General features: G+C 38.0%; 2 protein-coding genes across 2 annotated transcripts in view; both read left to right on the top strand.

The window, feature by feature from the left end:
• LOC116788172 (sodium channel protein type 5 subunit alpha-like) overlaps window positions 1-11080 on the top strand; it is a 34341-nt gene extending 23261 nt beyond the window's left edge. Inside the window, 8 exon segments of the mRNA XM_032690734.1 lie at window positions 1396-1569; window positions 2643-2780; window positions 2888-3142; window positions 4018-4071; window positions 5036-5173; window positions 6667-6771; window positions 7526-7790; window positions 9134-11080. Of these exon segments, the coding sequence (XP_032546625.1) occupies window positions 1396-1569; window positions 2643-2780; window positions 2888-3142; window positions 4018-4071; window positions 5036-5173; window positions 6667-6771; window positions 7526-7790; window positions 9134-10275 (2271 nt within the window). The 3' untranslated portion in view covers window positions 10276-11080.
• Window positions 1-23219, top strand: part of LOC116788127 (sodium channel protein type 5 subunit alpha-like) — an 86761-nt gene that overhangs the window by 31751 nt on the left and 31791 nt on the right. The window contains exon 4 of the mRNA XM_032690608.1: window positions 22692-22992. Within this exon, the coding sequence (XP_032546499.1) occupies window positions 22720-22992 (273 nt within the window). The 5' untranslated portion in view covers window positions 22692-22719. The remainder of the gene's footprint in view (window positions 1-22691; window positions 22993-23219) is intronic.

Below are 23219 nucleotides of genomic sequence, written 5' to 3'. Positions count from 1 at the left end.
AAGTGAAAGTAATTGGTTAAATGAAGTATTTTATAATGTAGAAGGAACATAACCAAATAGTCTGAAAGAGATCTATGTGGTAGATGTCAGAATTTTCCACATAAAATCTGCTCTGTGTACATTAAGTTCAGGTTGTCCACTGAACCATAGATTTGAACTGTCTGCTTTAAAATTCCCTTGGAAAAGTTTCCAAGGGAAATCCCTGGGATTCCTGTGAGGGCTCCTCTCTATTTATGTGGAACCAAGCTGAAGTAAGGAAGGAAACTGAGTTGTTCTTTAATGTAGTCTAGATTCTGACTAAGTTGAACACAAAGCTAATTGGTACCCAGGTGCAAAAATTACACAAAACAACAACATTTTCTTGTCATCGAAGATGTTTGACAATGAGAACTTTCACATTTCTAAGATACTGTTGTCCGCTTGCAAAAAGGAACTTGTCCGTTTTTTGTTTGGTTGGGTTTCTTTGTTTATAAAGTTGTATGCTGATAAGGAATTGTCTGAACCAGTTAGAACAAAGGGACACCATGGAAATTAAATGAGATGATGATGACAGAAAGAATGCACAGAAAAGTCCATGGTGAGTGCTCAGTGCTCAGAGCAAAGGAAGAGTAGTTAGGAACTTAAGTAGATTCTAACTTTTTAAGGTAGCAGCAAATAAGAGTAGGTAGACACTTTAAAAAAATAGAAAAAAAGGAGTTGGAACTATGAAAAAACATCACTGCTAATGAATAAGTGGTTTGACTGTAGATGGAGATCAAGGAGATGTGAAAGGAATTGGGAGTAGATTGGCAATACCAAAAATTTAAAATTAATTAGCGAGGCAGCAAATGCATTAAACACAAGCAAACACTGATGTGAACAGCAGCAATCAATAAAACATTTTCCTAAAACCTCCAGATCAAGGTTTAGGTGCAAAAACCTGTAACTCCAGGAATGAACAGTTCCAGGTAAGGAGTTTGTTCATATCTTTTTCATGTGTGTATTACAACTCTGCAGGCTGACTAAAGATGATTCATTTGGAATGTCAGAGTCTGAAAGACAATGGTTAATGTGTTTAAGTCAGGCTTTATTGTGAAGAATTTAGACCAACACCTTCAAAATTATCAACTACGTTGGGAAGCCAGAATGTGGTAGCCACAATTGCCCATCCTCTGGCATGTTTTAAAGTGTCAAACATAAAAACCTGAAAGTATGTGATTTTTCAACAACCTGAAAATGAGATTGTACTTATTTTACAATTTAATTTTTTACTTCTAAGTATAAAACTAAGTGGTGGTTACTCATAATTTCATATGAAATGGTTGTAATAAGACAAACTGTGTATTCTTGTGCAATTTAACAGTAATTTTCCATACAATTACTGACCTGTTTTAAAACTGAATTCTGAAATTCCAGGCATTTGAAGATATTCACCTGCAGAATAGAAAAATGGTGAAAATGATCCTAGATTATGCTGACAAAGTATTTACCTACATCTTTTTGATGGAGATGCTTCTGAAATGGGTAGCTTATGGATTGCAGAGTTACTTCACAGATTCCTGGTGTTTGCTTGACTTTGTCATTGTATGTGTAAGTATTATATTCAGCTTTGACATTTTTGACATTTTCTATCTGGATAACTACATGTAACTTCTGATTATGAATAACTGCAAGTGTGATAGACAGTTCCCAAAAGGTGAAAAATCTGCAACCCAAACTGACTTTAGGACAAATTTAAATTGAAATTTTCAGCAATAACTAGAAGTTGCTTAAGAAAATTCCATTAGGTATCATTGTCATTGAGGACCATGATGGCTCTAAAACCCTTTTCAAGTGGAGAGAAGGAGTTCAGTTAGTGATCAGAAACAAAACTAAAATAAATTACTTAAAACGATCGAAAAATGAGAAGCTACTGGCATTCTGGACTAGATGATCTTAAAGGTCCCTTCCCACCCAAACCATTCCATTAATCCATGATTTTGGCATTTAGAAACAGAAAAAACATAGAGTTGCTTCCTTGAAAGAGAAGAAACTTAGATAGTAAAGGCATTTGAGAAGTATTGTTGGAAAAATCATTTACCAGAATGTTAAAGATGTAGGAAAGAACTTTTTGCTTTGCAAAAGAGAAATCCCAGCAATCCTTTGCATATTTATAAAGTTACATGTTGAAAACACCAGTAGTGAGATAAGTGTAGTATTCAATTCCTACATATTTCTTATGAATTCAGACAATATTAATTTTTATAATCTTGCCATATAAAAGTGGAACAGCTATGCTTGTCAACATCCCACTGAGAAGATTCTGAGGTTAAGTATTTAAAAAAAGGACATGTAAACAGAGGACTGATGGTAACATCAGAGTAGTTGTTTGATGGCTTCAGAATAGTCAGCATTGAAAGTTGTGAAGTAGTAGGAAATTTCAACAGGAAGGTCTAATATCATGGCTATTTATAAAGAATATGTACCATGACTTTAGGGTTTTTTAAAATATATTAGAAAAGAATGAAGTAAAATTACAATAACTTTGAATTTAATGTGTACTTTCTTAATTTGACTTACTGATCAAAGTTATTGTAACATTCAGGTAATGATTGTTTGCTAACACAAACAAGGGAAAATTTGTTTACCATTTAATAATCCCAGTTGCAATTCTATGAACACAGCTGTCATTTGTTTCCTGGGGACTAAGTCATGATCCCAAAGATGTATCACCTTGTTCCTCTGGAAGTGGCCTGAAATCTCTCAGGACTCTTAAAGTATTGAGGCCTCTACGAACTTTGTCAAGATTTGAAGGGATAAAGGTAAAGATATTGGGGGTCAGTGTGAATATTTTGTAATGGCTGCATTTGAAGATGTTTTTGAAAATGACGACATAAAATTCACTATTATTTTCATTCATTTTGTTCAGGTTGTTGTCAATGCACTCCTTGGAGCTATCCCCTCAATCTTCAATGTTTTGCTCGTCTGTGTTGTCTTTTGGCTCCTATTTAGCATTCTAGGAGTAAAATTGTTTGGGAAAAGATTTTCAAAGTGCATACTCCAGGAAGGAGATATCAGTCTCATTAATACCAAAAGTGATTGTGAGTCTCATGGTGGAAAATGGACAAATTATCCTGTAAACTTTGATAATGTTGGGATGGGATATTTGGCTCTGCTCCAAGTGGTGAGTTCTATAAAAACATTCTCAGTTTTATTTTCTTCAAGAAATGAGTTGAGCAGCCCAACCATGGGATGCCACTATGCTTCTGTTTATCCCAGTGAAATTGGGGATATTTTTTAGCTTCCATATATATTTTCCTTGTTGGTGATCTGCTCAGTTCTTCCTAAAGAACGCTTGAGCATATGCAACCTTGTGTTAAAATCAAGAACTCTGTTTCATGGCTTTTCAATTTTGTTTTAATTTTGATTAACACTCTAAACCTGAAATAGTCTGCAAGTTACTGAATTAAAAATATTCTCATTTTCTCTAGTTCAGAGTGGATGAGAAAGAAAATCAAGGCACAGTTTATTTATATTTTCTTTTCCTGTAGAAGTCATGAAGGATTGGGATACTAATTTATTGAGCTGCCTAACATGACAACAAAGGAGAGAAAGGCAATTTTTAAATTGACTGTTATCCCTGTATCTTTTTTAGCTGAAGTTCTATGCCTTGGATCCTCCAAAGTATTCTATGATTCTGCAGAGTTGCTAAAACTTGCAGGAAGGAATTGTCTGCTGTTTTCTTAGAAATTGTCTTTATCTTTTTATATTATATTTATAAGTTAAGGTGAAAATTTTACTGATTTTTTTTTTTACAAAACTTTTGAATTTAATGAGAGTTAACATTAGCACACATTTCACATGAATCATGCTTTTTTTTGTTTTCTTTTCAGGAAATATTTTTTTTCTCTTTACTAAACTCCAGTGATACTTCCCAGCAGATCTTTAGAAGTGATACACATTTTTTATAGCATGCTGCTTATTTTCCGCAACTATTAACACATTTATATTAGCTATACCTGATTTTTTATCAGTGATAACAAAGTTAATTTTTTTCAGGCAACTTTTAAAGGTTGGATGGAAATTATGTATGCAGCAGTGGATTCACGTGAGGTATGTCACTAAAATGACAATTTAGTTCTTTTCCCTTTTCTTCTTCCCTTTTCCATCCATGTCATTACTTTTTCAGCTTTGTTTGCAATAATAAGTCAAAAATACAACTGATTGAAGGCATCAAACTACACAGTGAAACAATAATCCTTGGAGTACCAAAAATCTGGAACTTAGACAAAAGAAACTGGTCAAAGTAGAGTGACACCACACAAATCCCTGCTATGTCAGGAATGCAGAGGGGAAGATGTTGCAAGCTTTGTGCAAGTCTCTTTTGGAAACAGAATACAGAAGCTCTTGGAGGGACTGTGCAAATTATCTTCCTTTTTAAATGTGTACAGGAACATTGAAAGAGCATGCAGCTAGAGCAGTTATTTCAGGAGTTTTTCTTCCCTAGATTTGACATCCTCACTATTTCTTCCCCCTTTGCATGTGCTGTTCCTCACTCTCTTACCAGGACAGTGTGTTTTAACTTCTCTATGTTTAACTGAATTTACATTTTTCTCACTCCTTCAGTCTCTGTGCTCTTGACTGCAGTGAAATAGCTACTGATTAACATGATTGTTCCTTGTAGGGCTGATCTTAGTGAGCTGGGGCTTTGGAATTGCCTCTTGTCTGGGACAGCATTCCAGAGAATGGCTGGTCACCATTGTGTTTAGTCTAAGCTGTTGTTTTTAATCAGGGCATTCACAGGATCCCTTCTGATTGGAACGGGTTCTTTATTACTTAAAAATTTGCTGAAGCTGAATTTGTCTCTATAGCTCTGTTTGTCACTATCTTTACAATCAGTAGCAAGGTAGAACAAGAGAATGGTTCTACTTTTACATCCAGGTAAAGATGAAAATGTGTGGAAATAATTTATCCCTCATGACAATAAAAAGATCTCTTATTATAAATTGGAAATGGTAAAGCTGTGATTATCTCCTTTTTACCAATATTATTTTCTGGTTTGACTTTTTTTTAACAGATCAATGAACAGCCAAAGTTTGAAGCAAGCTTACACATGTACATATACTTTCTGTATTTCATTATTTTTGGATCTTTCTTCATGCTGAATCTTTTTATTGGAGTGGTTATCAGCAATTTTAACCAACAAAGGAAAAAGATAAGTACTATTTGAGCTAACTCAGTGTCTCCTGTAATCCCAATTTGCTTAAGTGAATGCTGGTTTGACATGTGGATGTCTAACATTTTGAAATAACTGTTTAACTGGACAAATTAAAAATAATAACACTTTAAGCCACATTTTGCAAACAGGAGTCCCCTTTTCCTGAAGGCTTTTAGCAATTTACCTGTAAATTCCATTTTCCTGCCAAGTCCTTAATTTGTTCTGAGTAGAGGAGGAGGAGGAAGGAGGGAGTAGCTTCAGAAATGAGAAGCCAAAACCAGGTTGAGTTCTGATTCATTTAGATGTTAAATTATCCAGAATAGAAAGGAAAATTGAGTAAATTATTCCACTTGGAAGACTTAAAACAAATAAACCTCTTGCTCATTCAAGAAAAGCAGACCCCAACAGGAGGTTTACAATTTCAAGATTCACATTTGGAAGACAGAATCTCTACAGAAACCCCTTTTTATTTCCATAGCCTGACTCATATACCAAGTGTCAGAGCATTACTGCTCTGGGTAGAGAGAGAGAGAGCAATAAAGCCCATAAGAAATTCTTCTACTCTCTGCATTTGAACAGAGAAAGGATATTTGGGGGTTGTGGAACAACAGTCCAACTTCACTCTAAGAATTTCCTTTCCTAACAAAGTCCCAGTTACAATAATACAAACAGACAGAAACAACAGTGGTCAAGTAGTTCATAAGCCTGAACATTTACTGGAAGTTTATGGGGATCTAACACTTTTTTCTTAGTACATGCTGTGATTGGCATTTTTTTCTTTTTCAGTTATTCTCTTTCATTTCTTTGCTGATTCTCAGGAATTTTCCTTGTGATTCCATATAGTGAAGTCAAATGGAATTTTCAGAGGTCTTTCCAGAGTGATTGAAATTGCAGATGCCCTACTGAACATTGTTGTGTGTTTGTTGTACAAAATGCTGACCACTCATTGCTTTTATGATTGATGAGTGGCTTCTGAATCCTGGGTTCAAAGGGATTCCTAAATACTATAGAGGGTGTAGATGGGGATAAGTAATACAGGGAGTGTAGATGGGAATAAGAAATTAATTGTCAGGAACCTCCTGTAGAACTGGGTCCCATCATCCTCTATTTACCTGCTAGTCCAGCAATACTCTTCTGTTTCTACCTTCCCCAAAAATAGAAAGTATTTCCCTTCTTGATGAATCGTATGTAATTTTTTAAAATACGAAATAGATTTGTAAAACTTCAGAAAGTCTCTCACACTTGAGGGAACTGACTTGGGATCACTGCCTAGACTAGACTTCCATGATCAGACCCAGATCAGCTCTTTCCAGTACATCTTTTCAAAGATCAAGGGGAAAAGGAGAAATGGTGAAGACACAGTTTGTCTCTGTGCTCTCTTAGGTCCCACTCAGGACAGCTGTAACTTACTCTTTTTTACAGAAATCTACTGGAATTCATTTAGGGAACTGCTTAAACTGCAGCTGAACAACAATATTCTTTCCCTTTACTTAGGTGGAAAAGATCTATTTTTGACTGAGGAACAGAAAAAGTACTATAATGCCCTAAAAAAACTTGGATCCAAGAAACCTCAAAAACCCATCCCAAGACCATCGGTGAGACCATCTTAAATAGAACATGGCAGGAGATACCACGATGGTGACCATATTTGAACTCAGTAGCCCAGGCACAGGGAAATAAACTTTGCCTTAGAGCCCCTCATCTTCTTTATTCAATGTAGTATTTATATTTTACTCTCTTTTTCTTCCAAGAGTCTTTCTTTGTGGGTATTAATTAGGAAATTTATATCCTATTTATGACCTATCCAAATGTACAACCTGTTTATAAAGGTTCATAATTAGTATTTGATAATCATACCATGACCTTGGTTACTTAAGTTGCATGATGTTGCTTCTGCCACGAGATTGGATTATTGCAGGTGAGAATGAATAGAGAATAGCACATGCCCCATGGCAATTGTTTGCTTTTAAATAATCTTATGTTTTATTTCTTTTAGTTTCTTAATTTTAATTCCAGGCCTGGCTTTTCATAGTAACTATTCAGAGTTTTCCTTGCTTATGACATTTTAATTTGAATTGCTTATTGTAAAATATCTGCTTCAATAAGTATTTCTATTAAAAGAGCAACACAATGTACAATGTACTCTGAATGTATTTCCTAATTTTTTATACACACACACACACACACACACACATATATATATGCCAATGTGAGTTTTCATTGAAGATCTAAGAAAATCCCCTAAAAATGCTTCTAGTAGCTTATTGTTAAATTTATATTATCTGAAGTTCCTTTTCCAAGCACAAATTACTGATTAATATTTGAATGCGGTTCTTTTTCTCTCCACAGAATGCGTTCCTGGGATTGCTGTTTGATATCGTAATGCACAAAGCATTTGACATCATCATTCTGATTTTCATCTGCCTAAATATGATTGTTATGATGGCAGAAAATAACCAGGAAGGCACCAAGGAAATTCTTAATAAAATCAACTATTTTTTTGTGGCTTTATTTACAGTGGAATGTGTCATAAAAGTGCTGGTCTTAAGACAGCACTACTTCAAAAGCGGCTGGAACTTATTTGATCTTAGTGTTGTGGTCCTTTCAATAGTTAGTAAGTACCAATCACTAAATCAGGTAATGTGTCTTACCAATATTGAGCCAAATTTCAGTATGAAGTAACCATTTAGATATATTTGATAAACAAAGTCCAGATCTACTCTACTTTTTCAAACTATATGCTGTCATTCCTTCTAAAAGGATGTATTTTTGTTTTCCCTTATATTTTTACACAGTACTAAGAGGTAAATGGAGTTTTCAATTTTTACTTTTCTTAAAGTATGTTTTATTGAGTAATTATCAGAGCAGAAATTTAATTAATTAACATCTTCTCTTAAGTACTGTACTTTACCTATTGTCTGACTGTCTTTATGCTTTCAGTTTACATGTTATCATGGTAATTGCTGTTTTCACAGTACAAGTAAATTCATGTTAAAAATACCTTTGCTTGAAAAATGAGAAAGATGTATTTAATTTTTCCTGGACCTACTTTACAGAAGGCAGATCCTGATTCCTGATCTAGAAAGTTCAGGAAAATGTAATTGCTCAGCACCATTCTAAATCTGGGCCACTATTTGTGACTGTGAAAAGTCTCATTAAAACTGGATTGGATTTTTTTGACTTTTCAAATAAGACTAGATGCTGATCATTTCCTCGACAAAGGGTCATATATAGCTCTAGTTTCTTTTGCAGTTTATTTGGTTTGTGCTTCCCACTCAGGCTCAGGTTACATCACAGAATAAAGGACAGGAAAGAAAAACTGCTCTGAGTTCTCTGTTTCGTGCCTTAGCACAGTAACCCTTTGCTGTCCCGTGCAACCCAGGAAAATGATGACTCCTTAACTCCTCTGTTTGCAATCATTTGCATTGCTGCTGTACCCTTACTCTGTTAGTAGGGTCAAAGAACGGGGTGAAATGGAGGATAAATGCTAAAAGACAATTTTCCTTTACATTCCTCTTGGTTTCCTCTGGTCTCCTTCAAGTACCAAGCATTAGTCAAAGCCTCACATTTAGCATGTGATCAGGCCTGTAAAGAAGCAGCAGATGACAGCCAGGAGGCAATCCCCACAGCTTCCAGCACAGGAGCTGAACAGATTTAAAGTATTTTTACATACTTGGGCAATGAATGCCTACCTTCACCCCTCTGGCTTAGAGAAATCTGGGAGGATACACTTTCTAAACTATGCATAATCTTGATATCTCTCTCATATTGAAAGGTATTTGTCTTTATTTTCCTAAGCTGTTTTGTAAGCAGGTGTAGTATTGATGATGTTTGTGTGGAAAGTGGTGTAATATGGTCAGTGTTACTTCTGACACCTAAAGCACAGAATATAACAAAGCAGACAAAAATTTGACTAATATGGCTTGACAACATTTTGTTTTCTTTCTCCCTTCAAAGGTATTGGAGTTTCTGAAGCCTTCCAAAAATTCATCTCTCCGACACTTTTGAGAACTATTCGTTTGGTGCGAATTGGCCGAATCCTGAGATTGGTTCGAAGAGCGAGAGGAATTCAAACCCTTCTCTTTGCATTACTGATGTCTCTTCCTGCACTGGTCAACATTAGCCTTTTGCTTTTCCTGATTATGTTCATTTATGCCGTTGTGGGCATGGCAAACTTTGCCTGTCTTCCCTGGGAAGGTGGGATTGATAACATTTTCAACTTTCAAACCTTTTCCGGTAGCATTCTCTGTCTCTTCCAAATTACAACATCAGCTGGCTGGGATACATTTCTGGTCCCTTTGTTAAGTGAATCTGGTACATGTGCTCCCAACTTAAATTTAACAGAGACAGATAAAGCTACTTGCAAAAACAGAGCATTTGGTATTTTTTATTTTGTAAGCTATGTCATTATATCATTTCTCATTGTTGTAAATATGTACACAGCTGTCATTTTAGAGAACTTCAATGTTGCCACTGAAGAAAGCACAGATCCTCTTTGTGAAGATGACTTTGATATGTTTTATGAGACCTGGGGAAAATTTGATCCTCTGGCCACACAGTTTATTGACTATTCTGCTCTTTCAGACTTTGCAGATGCTCTGGCAGAACCCTTGCGCATTCCAAAGCCCAATAGCATCCAGCTCATATCCATGGACCTCCCTCTAGTGAGTGGAGATAAGATCCACTGCTTGGATATCTTGCTTGCTTTCAGTAAACGAGTCTTGGGAGAATGTGGAGATTTTGATACACTTAAATTACTCATTGAAGAAAAATTCATGGTTGCCAATCCATCTAAAAGTTCTCACAGGCCAATTTCTTCTACATTTAAGAGAAAACAAGAGGAGGTATCAGCAGTTATTATCCAAAGGGCCTTCAGGAGGTATTTGATACAGCATTCTTTCAAAAATACATCTTTCTTAAGCCGTCACAGACAGACCAGTGCTGTCTTTGGAGAAGAAACGCAGGAGAAGCAAAGGCTTATTGTATCAATGCTTAATGAAAGTAGTGGCAGGAAGATATATAAATCACGACCTGTTTCTTCCATATCTCTCCCTTGACTTTATGATGCTGTTGCTGACACAAATAAGCTGGACACATAAGATTATCCTGCATTTTTGACATTTAAAGCAAAGTCACTTGTTTTCAGATGGAGACAATATGTGAATCCCAGAGCATAATACTCTAAATTTAGAATAGTGATGGCAGCCTTTAAGTATTGTGATTGTTCAAATTTTCAAATTCTCCTTAAAATGATTAAGATCTGAACAACTATGTCATAAATATTGGAGAAAAATCAAACCATAGAACTTTTTTCTCCGCTACTGGAGTAGATAGGTAATTTTTTCACCTGCCAGTTTTGTCCTAGTTCATTTGTTTACGGAAGAAATCCATAAAAGGTCGGTTGTAAGCACAGATTTATAAACACACAAAGCTCTAGAATAATGAATATCTCTTTAGAGATAATTAGTATTTCCAACTAGGCTTTATTGTAGCAAAATGAATAATTACTGCACTTCTGTAATAGAGCTCATTCAGGACACTCGAGTATAATCAGCCTCTAACTTTGATGGTTTTGGGACCATCCTCCTCCTAGCATGTTTGAGTGGATTTGTTTATGCTTAAGAATTTTGGAGGTGTCTTTATATGTGCACCTAAATGGATTTAACAGATCATCCTCAGTTGCCTGTGCCTAAAAGTTGTATATAATTTGTTCTTTGTCTCAATCAGTGTATGAAAATTGTCATAATCATAGTTACCAAAACCAAAGGATGTTATACAAGGGGTATTGCTTCCAGAAAATCTTGAGAATCATAAATTTTCATCATCATCCAAATGTCATAGAAAGCATTACTTAGTATTCTGAAAAGGAGTTCATGGTATATCTTATGAGACAACATTTAATAAAAGCTAAGGGCATTTATTTGATTGATTCTGAAAAAAAATGCATGAACAATGTGTAATAATATTTTAGTGAGTCTTTTGCAGTTTAGGTTATTCAGATGAAGTGTCATGGTGGATTCAGGACCACTAATAAAATACGACCGGATAAGATTCTTCAATAAAGATTTCAGATGCTTAATATGTTTTTGTCTGTTTTGTAAGGACTATCTTCAATTTCATTTATTACAAGGCATAATCTGTTCTTAGAAGGGGTAATACAATTTTCCAGAAGTAGCTACCTATTAGCACAAGAAATCAAAATGATTCACTTTTTGCAGGGAATCAGAAAAGATTTATCATTTTGAGGCCAAGAAGAGCAGGAACAATAAGGTAATTACTCAATTTTTACTGTTGTTTCCTGTGTTAAATACTATTAAATATGACAGATATTGTTAAATCTAAGTTAATTTCAGGAAAAATAAAGACATAGGAAAGCTAAGAGTTTAAGATTCCAGATACAGTATGGTTTGAATGGGCTTTATTGTGGTTGAGCATCGGCTCCCCAGGGAACTGGTGGAGTCACCATCCCAGGAAATGGGACCTCTTAGCATAACTCAGGAATTTGCCCTTGGGAGCTGCCACACTGGGCAGAGGGATGCAGAGATATTTGGTGGCTCTGCTTGAGACCTGCTCCTGTCCGGCTTGTGTTGTTTCATGCAGAGTGATGCTTGTTAGGTGAAACTATTTATTTTGTTCTTTGAGAGTTGGACTGAGCCAACAGCTTTTGTTCAGTGATCAGGTACCATTAGATGGCAGCATTTCGTGTGGTTTAAAATGTGGTCAATCTTCGGTGAATGAGGTGTCACACTTGCACACTTCTGCCCAGGGGTATTAAATTGATTGCAAAAACTTTAGAAAAAAGTCACGGACCACCACTTCCTTGACAGAAGCAGAGGGGAGTGGGTTAAGGCAGGCACCTGCCAAAGAAGCAAATGGTGGGCTGTGTCCACAAGGTCATGTGTAACAGCTGCCTCCCAAACACTATATGAGTTTTGAGCAGGCAGACATGGCCAAGGTGTTTTTATCTTCCTGCCCTGGCAGTTGAGGGCTGCCGCTTACCCCCTCCTTGACCAAAATGGAACACTCACAGATAATCATCTCTGCCCGAGTAGCACTCAAAACAGATCCATCAAAAGGGCCAACACACCAGAAAAACAAAACAAACTAGACAGTCCTTCTCAGTGTCAGAAGCCCGGCAAGTGGGGCTGGGGCCATCAACACCTGCGGCCCAAGCATGGGCCCCACAGCAGCCCAGCAGCCCAGTGCCCCCACACCAGTCACTGCCAGGAGAGACAGCTCCAAACAGCTGCGGGGGAAGGAGGGGGGAGCAAAACTTCCCGTACACAAAGGCCCCATCTCCGTCCTGACTGTCTCAAAGCCTCTGGGGAACACACCTTTGCAGTCCGCACCGCCCCACTGAGCAAAAGTGGCCTCATCGGAGGTCAGGCTTGCACTAGGCCAATGTCTGCTGGCCTAGGCCTACAGTCAAATTCAGAGACCAAAGACTTCATCAAAACAGTTCCATCCCACCTCCCCGGACCCCCAGAGGGATCCATAAGGGCACAAGCTCGGGTAGACAAGACTGTACCTGCACCCTGTTCCATTGGTCGCGTGCCAGTGGTGCGGGACACCAAAAGCTCCAGCTCCCGACCCTGCTGGCCAAAAGCCTCTAATGCTGCATGTTCCAAGCGTCACGAATGCTCCAGGCCATCGATTTGCTGCTCCTGGGCTGCTACTTGGCCCCACAAAGACATAATCTCCTGGTCCAGGGCTCCAAATCCGGTCAGCAGAATCCATCCCACCTGGCCTGCCCCCGTCACAGACCTCATGGCAAGCCAGGTTACCAGGAGAGACACTGTGGTGAAAAAGGCAGCTACAGAGGCTGAAGATGTCTCATGACACAGGGGGCCGGTGACATGGCCCCGTCAGCCCTTGATCTCCTCCACAACCACTGCAGGGTTACTCTGGGGACCTGCCAATTCTACACCAAAAATGTAAGGTGAACATACTCATGTATTCTTCCCAAGAATTCCAAGGGAGTGGAAGGATTTAAAAAAAGGTTTATTTCCAATACAAGAACCAGTTTTTTACGATGTGGCGCATTAGGCCTCCCAGGAAAAATGGTGAGTTCCCACCCCCTCAGGGCCTCTTTTATCCTCTCTGTTTCTACTCTGCCTTCCCAAGGCCTCTGTGTATGTCAGGACTATCTCCTCTCATGTATCAGAGAGAAAGGCTCAGAACTTCTCTTGCTATGCAGGGGGGAAAAGCATTGAAATTGCCTTGGAGAAAGAATTACTATTTAGGCAGAAAGCCTTCCTAGCAAAAACTGACTTTCTAACTTTCCGTCACAAATTCTTCCAAAATTGTATCTATCCCTACATATATCTTCATCAATGACACAGACAAAGGAATCAAGTGCACCCTCAGTAGATTTGCAGATGACACCAAGCTGAGTGGTGCAGTTGACACTCCAAAAGGATGGAATGCCATCCAGAGGGACCTGGATAAGCTCTAGAAGTGGGCCCATGTGAACCTCATGAGGTTTAACAAAGGCAAGTGCAAGGTGCTGCACCTGGATCGGGGCAATGCCCGGTATCAATCCAGGTTGGAGGATGAATGGATCAAGAACAGCCCTCTGGAGAAGGACTTGGGGGTGCTGGTGGGCGAGCGGCTGAACATGAGCCATCGATGTGCACTCACAGCAGAGACCTGATTGTGGCTTTCCAGTGCCTGAAGGGAGCCGACAGGAAAGATGGAGAGGGACTAATTACAAGTAGTGCCATGTAGTGACAGGACAAGCGATGACAAGGGGAAATGGTTTCAAATTGACAGAGGGAAGGTTTAGATTAGATATTAGGAAGAAATTCTCCCCTGTGAGGCTCTGACACAGGTTGCCCAGGAAAGCTCCGGATGCCCCATCCCTGGAAATATTCAAGGCCAGGTTGAGTGGGACTCCAAGGAACCTGGTCTAGTGAAAGGGGCAGGAGGGTTGGCACTAGGTGATCTTTAAAGTCTCTTCCTGCCCCAAACCATTCTGTGATTCTGTGGGGTTTTTTGTTGGTTTTTAATTTGTAAAGCTGTTTGGTATTACATAGTTTTTACAAGTTGCATTCTTGTCATTTGAAGTTTAGACTTTAACTTTACGGGGAGCTACAGGAACGAAAAGGTTTGAAACCAAGTGGCTAGGGCTCTTATATTTGTCATTTCATTGTTGTGTTATGTTGGGAGCCATGCAATAAAAGGTGAGACCTCACAAACTCTCTTAGCAAGACTGCAAGAAACACTGGAAATCTTCCAGAGATTGTAGAAGCAATATTTTGCTTTTAGCATCTTACTCTTGAGAAATGAAAAAGCTTCAAGAATACTAATACTGTTTTTCAGAACACTAAGAAGGAACAGAGGGAATAACTTGAATTTCAGGCACTGACATAATTTTCAGACTTCTTCAGTGTACATTAGATCATTAGGCAGAGAGCTACTTTGTGTAACAATGCGTTTAATGTGTACTTTCCATAAAAGCCATTTCCTGTTGTTCTGTAAAGTCAATTAGCTATTTACCAAATACCAAATTTCATGTCTGTGGGATTTCTTATTTCATTGCAGAGCATGAAAAAAGAGGAAATGTCAAACATGCAAATTAGTGTCTGGACAAATACATCATGTACTTTACACACACAGATTCTTTCCTAAGACAGTCTGGGGTGCACCTTTTGTTTGTCTCACAGATATTTATTTGCCAGAGCCCCTCATTTTTTTCTGTGACAGACTCATGCCTTTAGATATTTTGCGTGATACTAGTTTCTCTGTGTGTTCTTTTTGGTTTTATTGTGTATGTAATATTTAGTTATTCTGTGTTCCAAGTGTAACAAAGAAGATGGATTTCCCCACTCCTTTTCTTCTTTTTCTTTTTTTTTTTTTTTTTTTTTGCCTGGTGTCCCTTACTACTCTTGTTCCACGGTTATGATATTTTGTAAGATATTCCTGGAATCTCATCTAGGTCTTGCAATTAGTCAGCCTTGAAATTAAGGAGAATCCCAAAGCTTCTGGCCAGCCATTGAATTAATTCAGCCCATGAAGGATGCATTTGAGGTTGTATTGGAATAAATGCGTGTACATTACTTAGAAATCGCTCTTAATGGGATCTGCCAGAGGTTATAGTGTTTCCCAAATTGCGGGAATGGCATTCCCTGTATGCCAGTTTTGGTTAGGGAAAGGAATGAGGATTGTAAATTCTCTGAAGTTGCAGCTGCAGTAAACAGAAATCTCTGCAAATAATTTTCATGGCAAGTGTATCCAATGCAAATGCTTGAATTACCAAAGAATATGAAATTTTATTGTGGAGCAGTGAAGTTCCTTCATGACATAAATTTGTAAGAAATATCCTTTTTGAGCTGGAGGCATCAGAGTTAACAACTGTTACAGTGCTCCAGATCTGTGTTATACAGAATTATTTCCCTATGCAAATCGGCTACGAATTCCCTGTGTACATTTTTTGGTCCACATTTGACGGGTTTTAACTTCAACTTGAAGACCCACCGAGCGTTAAACTCTCATTCATCTTTAAGTCTTTATGATTTTCTCTTGAAAAAATCTGTCATGCAATCAGTTGTTCAGGTTTACAACATGTAAACGGTTCCTCCTGTGTTTTGTGTGATTTTCTCTGTGAACAGTGATTTAAATTTGTGGTTTTAATGGAGGATCATTGTCATCACTGTGTTTGTCTCAGACTCACTTGTGGTCAGTGCTGGCTAATGGACACCGAACCATAACCAGGAGGTACAATAAACTCTGTAATTAACAGTCATGATGTGTCTCTGTGAGACCCTTGACCTAAATTAAAACCGTCAGAAAGATATTTATATGAAATTCAATAGAATCCTTCATGAGTGGATGACATGATCTAGTTGTGGATAGCATGACTTTGTTTTGCAGCATCCATTCCTCGAAAATATGAAATGTCTTTCTCAGGCTTGGGTAATTTTTCTTTCAGCTGTTATGATTGAAGTTACTGGAAGTTTTTAACCTGTAAGTAAAATGAGTTTTATTTTTCCATTGAACTTTTGATGAATGTGTATGTTTTCTCTCTGTAAAATACTTTCTTAATCAAACTTCCTGTGCTTGAGTGAATAATATGTGGATAGGCTATAGGATTAGGTCAGTATGCAAATTTCAGGATTAGATTTACAGATATATAAGTTGATGATACTCTTAATTGAACTGATCTCAAGAACATACTCTTGTTTTTTGGAAAAATAACTTACATTGCAACTTAAAATGTCTTATTATTGCTTACCTCACAGAACACTTAGGGTTTTATCTCTTTCAAAGCCACTTTTAGTTGTTTCCTTCCCTGACGGTACCAATCAAGCAAAGTGTTTGATCACTCTTTGTGTGTTTGCCTGCATTAGGGTGGCCTGGCTTTCAAGGATAGCATAGTTCCTTCAGTAGAATTCTTCCAGCAAATCCCAGAGTAACTCCTTTATTGTCAGGAAAGTTTTATATCCCCTTCAATAAAGAAGAAAAAAAAAATTAGAGAGTAATGGATTCTGTTGATGTAACTAAGAGTGATAACTGTACTTACCACCAGGGCTTGCCATTAATGTGTTTGTGTTACTTTCCAATACCTGTTGCTAGCAGGTTTTATACATTTATTTAAATAAATACAAGCAATTTCAGATCCAAGGATAAATGTTGTGGGGTTTTATAGTGTGATACTGAATGTATTTTGGGGTCTGATCCTGTATAAAAGAGATAGTATATTTGACTTTCAGATTTTGTCTCTAAAAGGTATAATGAACATACACAATGGCCTGGGAATATTGAAAAATAAAAAAGACAGAATAAAAATGAATAGTATGTAACTCTAATTTCTAACCAAAAGCTTTTGCTACAATGTAAATTGGGTCCCAATATTTAATGTATGCCTGAAAATTCATCTGGTTAAAAACTCAGAATGAAATGTGAAACAGGAAACCTTTTGCTTTCTTATATTTTACACATGTATTTCCAACCGAACTAAAATCCCTCTTTGCTTTTAATAAGTGTAACTGTAATTTCAGCAGAAAGAAAATAATGGATTAATACTTAGGTGATTATTCTTCCAAAGTATCACCCAAGCACTTTTCCCTTTTCCCTTTGTCAGTGAGATCACAAAATTTCATTTACTGCTGTCAGAAATGTAACCAAGCTCCTCCCTTCATCCCTCCCCCAGGCATCGCAGTACATAAGAAAACTTTCTGCATGGGAGATGGCCAGGGAGCAGGGATGTTCTTGGGAACAGAATGGTGAAGGTGAGAAAACAACGACTTTCTGTCTCTTTGGATATAAAAGCCAGACAACATTAGCTTCAGAAAGCAGCGTGAAGGTTTTTTATTTTGAAGAGAATGTTGTAAGTATTTTGGTTTTGCTAAATATCTTTATACTCTGTGAAATCTCAATTGCCTATTTTCTTAATTTATGTGAATTTGATCAAAATATTCAGGGATGTGTGTGTACAATTGTGTGTCTATACATATAAAAACATGTACACATAGGTTTTTAAGTCTTAGATGTTGTTTACTTGAGGTACAGGGAGCAGCTGCATAAGAAAATGTGCCTTTAATATAGAATCACTGTATTGCTGTAAATATATAGCTCTTCCTATAACATCCATGTGTCAGGAAAATATTTTACTAATTTTCAAATTAATTACTGACTGCTTTTTGTCTTGTTTTGTTGTATCAGCTTATGCATGGCATTCCTCAAATCAGCTGTAGTACTGTTTAATCTTAGTTATACTCATCTTGACATAGTGAATTTTCTTTATGTACACAAGTCTGGAATGTTTTTCTTACAAAAATGCTGGTGGGTGATTTTTTTCAAGATGTTTAAGGAGTGCACAGTCCAGCCTGTTGCATACATTTCTGATTTTGGAAGTAATGCCTGATTATATTATAGCATATTGTATTATATTGCATGTTATTACTTGGATATTTTGAATAACTTGGTATATTACGTTTGTTAAAAAAGCAAACCAAACCAAACCAAACAACAGCCCCTAAAGAAACCCCCCCAGGCAATCAAGTGGTAGATATTTATCCAAACAATCCAAACACAAAGTTTTTCTTGGTTTGAGGGAGCAAGTGTGAAGTAGAGAATGAAGGACAAAGTGCTAGTTGAAGAAATGGCCGTGCATATTTGAAACAGCAGTAGTCCTCTAGAATATTCAAGTTTGATTTTACAAAGGAATAAGATCTCTTAGATCTGCTGATGAGTATTGAGATTTAAATAAAGATAATTGTGATCAGAGAGCAGAAGTATTTAGTCTTTATGAAAACTGAGTAGGTGATAGCTCTAGCTTTTGGCAAGGTATTGTACAGCACAGAAAAGAGAGAATTCCTGTTCTGTTTCCTAAGGTGTTGCTCTGAGCTGTTTTCTCATTTTTTCTTATTCCAGATGAAGAGACAAACACATCTTTGTTCCCATGTGGAAGAATTCACTAAATGCATCCTAACACCAAACTAAGCAGTTAGTTTACTCTGTTTTTTTCATATCCAGGAAATATTCGGTGGGTGGCTCTTGACAAGGGAATGGATAGAAATAATGTGGGACTCAGAAGTGGTTATAATACATGCTAAAACTAGACTGAAACATAAATAAGGGCATTTTTATGTTTATGTTCCTTCTAGTTTTCCTATCTTGAGAAACTCCTCAAAATGTCTCTTACTGACTTGGCTTGTGTTTTACTGTGCAGTTCTATGAGTTTAAATTTCACTTTTAGGAACTGTTGGAGATCTAATGGTCAATAGTTTGGTTGCTGCTACCTTGCCATACTTGAAAGGAACTCTTTGTGCTTTTAGGGAGCTGAAAGGAGTTTTGAAATTTGTATAAATGGAACTAAATCAAGGAGTTGTGTATAAGGCTTGGATTTGTTTTTTGTTTTTCAATCCAAAAGTCTAAATGTGTAACTTATCACCTCTAGTGATAAGTCATTAGCCCAGGAAGCCTCTTGTAAATTGTGTCTCTGAAACATTGTATTAATAGATTCGTTTTTTGGTATTACTTTGCTATTCTAGAAAATTATCCTAAAGCTCAGCTTTTATCTTAAGAAAGCTTAATAGTAAATTGTACTTTAGTAGTGCCCAGTGTCTGTTTCATTTAATGAGTTGTTGCTCACCCCTTTCTATTGTTTTGCATGTCATTTGTTCAGTAAATTTGATCAGTCTCTGTGGAATTCCTCAGGTAACACTTTACCTCAGTGTCTTGACTTAAAAATTCATCTGGTTCAGCAGCCTATGATGAGGTGGCTGAGTTCAGCTGAGCTTCAGGAATTCTGAGTAGTCACTCTGTCTTTTTAAAATGATTTAGCCATCTGTGTCACAAGGATTTTTTTCAGTCACATATTCTTAGCTTCCTCTTTCCTAACCCATGTCACAACCTGTAAATACTTGGCAGCAGCTGAAAGGCCCAAAAGTCTGTTGTTCTATATGAGCACTAGTATGTGGCTGGTACAGGTCTGTTGAAGGAATCCTCTCACATTGTCCATGAATGCTTGTCCAATTATGACTTCTGGTCACTGTTGCTGAAGGGAATGTGTAAGGTTTTTTTGCTTTTGATCACTGCTTTTGTCAGATTCAGTCTTCAATTTTTTTTTCAAAAATTCATCTCTCAAATCCGTAATACTAAAACAATGTTTATATTTGCTAAAGCTTTTTTCTTTGCTTCATTCATTACAGCCAATGTAGTTCTCTAAAAGCTCAGTCTCTCTATTGTCCTTAAAATTGCTTTGAAGATCAAATTGATCTTCTTAGAATTATTACAAGTTTAAAAAAAAAGAAAAGAAAGAGCATCTTGGTTTTCACTTTATCTTTTGAGCTTTCGACTGGAAATGGGTCTGTGTGGTTTGGCAACATACCAGTTCTTTGGTTCCATTTTGTTACCATGGCAAATTCTAATCTCCGAGCTGTGGTTTCTGATCAGATCTGAACTCACTTGTAAAGTCCCAGGCGGAAAAGAAAAACCACCCAAGTCCCATAAACCCAAATAAAATCGTTGCACAATCGTTCTTGCTTGTATATTCTTTTTAAAGGAATATATCAGCATCTGAAGAAGAGTCCTGTAATTACAAGAGGGTATTGATTCTCTTACATGGTCCACATATGAGCTCGCAAAACAGAAGTAGCAAAGCTGGACCTCAGCAATCAAAAATGCAATATTTTAAAGACTCAGTGGTGACCAAAGTGTTTATTAATTTGGAGTAATCAGTCACAAAGGACAAGACACCCTGTCCTGTAGTGAGTCAATTTTTTTTTCCATCTTTCGCGTAAATTTTTGTCATCTACAATAGTGTGATAAATTCAGGCATTAGTAACTCAACAGTTACAGTGATTTGCCACTGTAAAGTTCCCCTTGAATGTTCTCAAAATGCAACTGCAGAAAGCCTTCAGCCAAATTCAGTGTTGGCCTTGCTTTGTGGAGGGGAAGGATCTGATGACCCTCCGGGACCTTTCCAATTCCACCATTCTGTGACCGCATAAAAGCAACAGGGTGGGAGATGCAGAACTAAAATCTGTTTTCAGGAAGTACAGAGAGACAGTAACTGAGGTGCAAGGCTGCTGATATTTTAAGCATCTACAGAGAAAAACAACTTGATGGCTGTCAGAGTTCTGGTAAGAGATGTGATTTTGTCACTTCCTAGCTGGAAAGGAAAAAATATCACTTCTGTAACCTGAATTACACAGGGTAGATCCAGAATCAGGTGTCGATCTTTGTTGGGTTTGTTTTACATTACTCTTTCTTCTAAATGAATGAACTTCTAGTTGATTTTGCCTTATATCCTGGGTGCATCAAACAGAGCAAACACAGGGGTGGCCTCACATGGGGCACAGTGTGCAGTTCTGGGCCCCACAATTTAGGAAGGATGTGAAGCTCCTTGAATGTACCCGGAGGAGGGCAAAAAGGCTGGTGGGAGGGCTGGAAGGAATGTCCTGTGAGGAGGTGTGGCGAGGGGCTGAGGGCTTTGGACTTGTCTAGTTTGGAGAAGAGGAGGCCAAGGGGTGACCTCAACACTCTCTACAGTTTCCTGAGGAGGGGAAGTGGAGAGGGAGGTGCTGAGCTTCTCTCCCTGGTATCCAGTGACAGCATATGCGGGAATGGTTCAAAGCTGCACTGGGGGTGGGTTTAGCTGGAACATTAGGAAGCATTTCTTTATCAAGAGGGTGGTTGAACCCTCAAACAGGTTTCCTAGAGGGGTGATCAATGCCCCAAGCCTGTCAGTGCTCAAGAGGCACTTGGATGTAGCATTTGGGTTCACAGACCCCATCACTCTGCGTGTGGGCAACGGAATCAGTTTCATTAAGAACAAGAAAAGCTTATATAGACAGTTCAAACCGTGATACATCATAACATGTGACCTTCTCCACCAATCACATTCGAGCACTCCATCGAGCATGTGCAACAAAGTGCTAAAAGACTACAAGTCCCATAATGCCTTTCGTCACTCTCTGCCCTTATTAACAGGCTTTAACGTAGTCGGGCCTTGTCACATGAAAGGCAGGAGGGAATTCGCCCAGCCGTTAGAGAGGGGAGATTTTCTCGACCCACAGGGGTTCATTTGTCTGTTAGTGACCCAGGGAAAATGAAACCATGTATGTCTGATCAGTGTGTCAGATATCCCATAAGGGGACTCTTCACCAAACAAGATTCACAAGATTCTCAAGATCAATTGCCTTTATGGGGGAAGGCCCCTCAGTGGGCCTTCTGAGTGTTGTTCCACCACTGGCAAACTGTCAGCACTCATAAAGGGCTCGCCCTAACAGTTTACAGAAGAACGCTCTTTTTAGTACAAATCATGGCAGGTTAATAAGATTCATAGGGCGTCAGGGATAGTGTCTACCTGCAAAAACACATTAAAAAAAATCTAGCAGTGCTATAAAGCAAGCACAAACACAAGGTCTAATACAAAACAATCTACCAATATATTAGGGAGCATATTATACAGCAGTATTGGTGGAAATCTTCCTCCAACCATTCTCCATTTCCAACTTCGTTTTATACTATTTCCTTAAGTTTAGGTGGAGTTTGAGTGAATCGAGTCATAAATACTTAATTGGGTAGTCATCCTTGGCATCTGTCTTCCTCAGTGGGTAGATACGACACGGTCTTTGAACTACAAAGTGTCACCATGTTTCCCTTCCTGCAGGATCTTTATGGAGGGAGGCTGTAGTGCCTTCATGTTACTCTGTTCTCCGTTTCATCCCACATAACAGGTGTCTATCACTGTTTTTGGGGAACTATTGTGGGGCATTGTGACCATGCTCCATTCAGGAAGCAGCAGCTGGGTCTTCTCTGTAATTCTTATTCTCTTTTAATTTTTAACCCTATCCATTACCCCACGGGCCTGAATTGCTCAGTCAGTTGCACTGGATGGTTGTTGTGGGTCCCTTCCAACTGAAATAGTCTATTCCTATTCTACTCTATTCTATTTTCATGCAGGGTTTCATAGAAGAAATAATTTATCTAATAGATAGTTTAAAGCTGTGTATTATTTCTATTATTTTCTAATTGTTCATAGCTTTTTTTCTTAAATTACCTCTAGCACTGGAAACAAACCTTCAGAAGGAAAAATGGATCGCTGGTGTTGGCCATCAGAAACTAACAGCTTTCGACGTTTCACCCCTGAGTCCTTGGCAGCAATTGAGCAAAGAATTGCTGAGAAAAAAAAGCAGCCAGACAAAGAAAAAGAGAAGACGAAGGACCAAGGAGCTGAAGAAGAACAACTTACTCCCCAGTTTGATTTGAAAATCTGCAAAAAGCTGCCATCTCTTTATGGGGACATTCCATCAGAGCTCATTGGGGAACCCCTGGAGGATTTTGATCCGTACTACAGTGATCACAAGGTTAAAACTTCCAAAAGCATTTCTTTGATTTAACTTTATCTGCTGAACTCTTAAGAGATAGTAAAAGCTCTAGTTGGGAGATGCTGAGTTTTGATTGTTGTGCAGACAGGTCTTTCAACATTCCTGACATCTTTTGGGGCAAGAGTGCTAAGGTGTGCTCTACTTTATGCCATGAAGAGGTATCTTCAGTCCCAGTCAGCAGTCAGATTTAATGATGAGGACATAAT

This window comes from Chiroxiphia lanceolata, chromosome 1, assembly GCF_009829145.1.
Source record: "Chiroxiphia lanceolata isolate bChiLan1 chromosome 1, bChiLan1.pri, whole genome shotgun sequence".
NCBI lineage: Eukaryota > Metazoa > Chordata > Aves > Passeriformes > Pipridae > Chiroxiphia > Chiroxiphia lanceolata.
The sequence above is the reverse complement of the archived record's forward strand: the minus strand, read 5'-3'. Positions and strand labels throughout refer to the sequence as shown.